General features: G+C 36.8%; 1 protein-coding gene across 4 annotated transcripts in view; it reads right to left on the bottom strand.

Annotated features, from left to right (window-relative positions):
• Positions 1 to 1,034: 1,034 nt before the first annotated feature.
• The window catches only part of ipmkb (inositol polyphosphate multikinase b), a 17,026-nt gene continuing 14,824 nt past the window's right edge, over positions 1,035 to 3,236 (bottom strand). The window contains exons 6-7 of one of the 4 annotated variants that reach the window (XM_016513287.1): positions 2,384 to 2,610; positions 1,035 to 1,897 (exon numbers count right to left, since the gene is read on the bottom strand). In XM_016513287.1, the coding sequence (XP_016368773.1) occupies positions 1,592 to 1,897; positions 2,384 to 2,610 (533 nt within the window). In that variant the 3' untranslated portion in view covers positions 1,035 to 1,591. Of the gene's footprint in view, positions 2,125 to 2,383; positions 2,640 to 3,236 lie in introns of all 4 variants that reach the window. The other 3 variants (XM_016513289.1, XM_016513290.1, XM_016513291.1) reach the window with 3 other exon arrangements.

The raw sequence follows: 3,236 nt of genomic DNA, 5'->3' as shown, positions 1-3,236 counted from the left end.
GCTGTATGCTATTACCTTTTGTCATCATCTTTCAGATGTTAAGGGCTAAATATCAATGTGTTGTCGGCAGTGCATTGTTTAACGTGAGGCTGCAGCTTGTTTAGGACTGTAGGCTACTGAAAACTGTCATGAACATCCCATGATGCCAAGTAAGGAGGGTTTTGTAGTGTAGTGTATTTGAAACTGTGTTGGTTTTTGCTGCACAGAAGTATGTATTATAACTTTTAAATGATTTACACTGATATCAAGAGACAGCTGCATGTGTATATGTATGGTCAACTTGTCACTGTCACAAAATAAGACCTAACAGGATGATCAGTGCGACCCAGCATATAGCAAAGGGGTCTTCGATCTGAAGGGGTTATTTTGTGATTTGTTTTGTCAGTTGGTTGCATTTCAGAATGATTTACAGAATGAACGGTCAGTTATACAACAACGGCCCAGACAACAGTCATTATTCAGAAACATTTGACAGCAGAATGCAGTGATTGGCCAATCAGAAGAAGTGTGTAATTGGGAAAAAAAAAAAAAAAAAAAAAAAAAAAAAAAAAAAAAAAAAAAAAAAAAAGTAAAATGGTTTTTTTTTTAGTTTTGAAATTCTCTAATATTTGCAAGTTTTTTTTTTATGACTGTGGGAACCCTGAATAGGCCTTGGTTAAAAAAAATAATAAAAACAGTCTCTGCTGCTAATAAACATGTAAACTGCAAATGCAAAAAACACAAGTTAAATGGTTACTGACGAATCACATATGCTAAAATAATAATAAGAAAACGAAAGAAAAATCCATTTCTGAGATTAAAATGTTTGTTTATAATTTTGAGGGTATTCTTGTTCCTATCATGTCCTATGCAGTCACTAAATAAATGTGTACAAACAACTTGATGAAATACCTGGACACCCAAGTAAATTGGTTAGTATTCCCAAGAAAGTCTGTATTATTAAAATAACAATTTAAGTTCACTTAATTTATGGAAACTTTGGCATTTGGTGTAGACACACCACGGGGGCTGTACAATGAAAAAAATACATGATCTCAACTTCATTACTTTCATTGTCGTTTCAGTCATATTGCATCAGTAATCACAGAACATGAACACACAAAGGTTTAATTCTTTTCAAATCACATTTAAAAAATTGAGATAAAATTCACAATTCAACAGGTCTGAAACAGGCAGGGTCATACTGGCAGCATATGCAAAAGAAACGTCAAATATATTTTCCTATATCTTCACTCATCAAATTCCTATTTTCAATAACATTGATTTTTTTTAAAATTAAATAATAAAAAGAAAAAAAATCCTGCAATGGCTCTGGAAACAGGAACTAATATGCAATATCTGAGGCATAATATGATGAGAGTGTTTCTTCTTTTGTCTGGATAAATATACGAGCATTATAGATTCATTTACCTGAGTAAGATATCATAACAAACTATATAAAGCTGTTAAAAGACTAAAGCACATACGAAGTCTAATACGAAGGATTACAAACATGTTACTTCACTGATGGTGTAGGTAGTGCAAATTAGAGAAAGACGGGTAGGCGGACATGAAAGTCGCTACAAAATTCATACCTTCAAGAACCGCTCCATCACTCCTCCAGAATCTGATGCAGGACCTTCAGTAGGTTCTTCAGGCCATAGATGTAACCCTGGTCGGGGACGTCACTAGGGAAGACATGTGCAAAGTCAATCATCTTTACCTCCACGTCACTGACCGTTTCCTGTCCCGCTTCGCTCTTGCTCTCCTTCCTGTCCTCTTCCAGTCTTGCCAAGCCGCGGTTGCCGTTGGGCTGCTGTGAGCAGCTCCAAACGCCGTTGTCCTGTTTGGCTTGGTAGTGGCTCCGGACGCAGCTTTTCTTGTGCAGGGAGTATATCGTAGAGAGGCTCTGATTGATGTTGTTGTTCTGCTCACAGGCCTCGGGTGCGATCTGGCTATCCCGAAGGCTCTGAGAGACAAGACTGGGCGCACAGATGCCCTCGTAGACGAAGAGCAGAGAGCTTGCATAAAAGTTGAACCGACTCTGGCCCTCAAACCACTGAAGGATCTTCTGGACTTTGAGAATGCTGGCAGTGATGGCGTCTTTGCGAAGAATGTCGCCGTTGTAGAAGAACTTCGATAAACCTGCAGTACAATGAGGATGTTGTTCGTAACTGAATTAAGATCAGTCAGGAAACAAGCACAGAAGATGTCGAATGATTTATACTGTGACAGTCAATCTGAAACTATTTCAATCTTATATGCAGGCCATGTATCTGGCCCAGTTGGCATACCAATGAAAATATGCCTTTACACAAATTTGCAATGGACAAAATGTAATAAAAAAAAATAAAAAAAAACCTGTTCAAATTCAACTATTTCTTTGCATCATGCTCTGATTGATGTTGTTGTTCTGCTCACAGGCCTCGGGTGCGATCTGGCTATCCCGAAGGCTCTGAGAGACAAGACTGGGCGCACAGATGCCCTCGTAGACGAAGAGCAGAGAGCTTGCATAAAAGTTGAACCGACTCTGGCCCTCAAACCACTGAAGGATCTTCTGGACTTTGAGAATGCTGGCAGTGATGGCGTCTTTGCGAAGAATGTCGCCGTTGTAGAAGAACTTCGATAAACCTGCAGTACAATGAGGATGTTGTTCGTAACTGAATTAAGATCAGTCAGGAAACAAGCACAGAAGATGTCGAATGATTTATACTGTGACAGTCAATCTGAAACTATTTCAATCTTATATGCAGGCCATGTATCTGGCCCAGTTGACATACCAATGAAAATATGCCTTTACACAAATTTGCAATGGACAAAATGTAATAAAAAAAAAAAACCTGTTCAAATTCAACTATTTCTTTGCATCATCACACCTATGTGTTCACGTCCTCATGTGGCATCACAACTTCTAGCAAAAATGTATGCAAATTAATACTACTGCTCATTACTATGCACTGTTATACTGGTGCATATAAACATACTAGTGCTGTCAAGTGATTAATCGCGATTAATCGCATCCAAAAAAGTTTTTGTTTATGTAATATGTGTGTGTACTGTTTATATTTATTATGTACATATAAATACACACACATACAGTATATATTTTGAAAATATTTACATTTATTTACATGCATATATTTATATTTATTTTATATATAAATATATTTAATATACAAATGTAAAAATTTTCTTAAAGGTATACATGCATGTGTGTGTGTATTTATATAAACATAATAAATATACACAGTACACAC

Source organism: Sinocyclocheilus rhinocerous, unplaced genomic scaffold (genome assembly GCF_001515625.1).
Source record: "Sinocyclocheilus rhinocerous isolate Xijiao unplaced genomic scaffold, SAMN03320098_v1.1 scaffold24, whole genome shotgun sequence".
Taxonomy (NCBI): domain Eukaryota; kingdom Metazoa; phylum Chordata; class Actinopteri; order Cypriniformes; family Cyprinidae; genus Sinocyclocheilus; species Sinocyclocheilus rhinocerous.
Note: the sequence above shows the minus strand (reverse complement) of the source record. Positions and strands in the feature narration are given on the sequence as shown.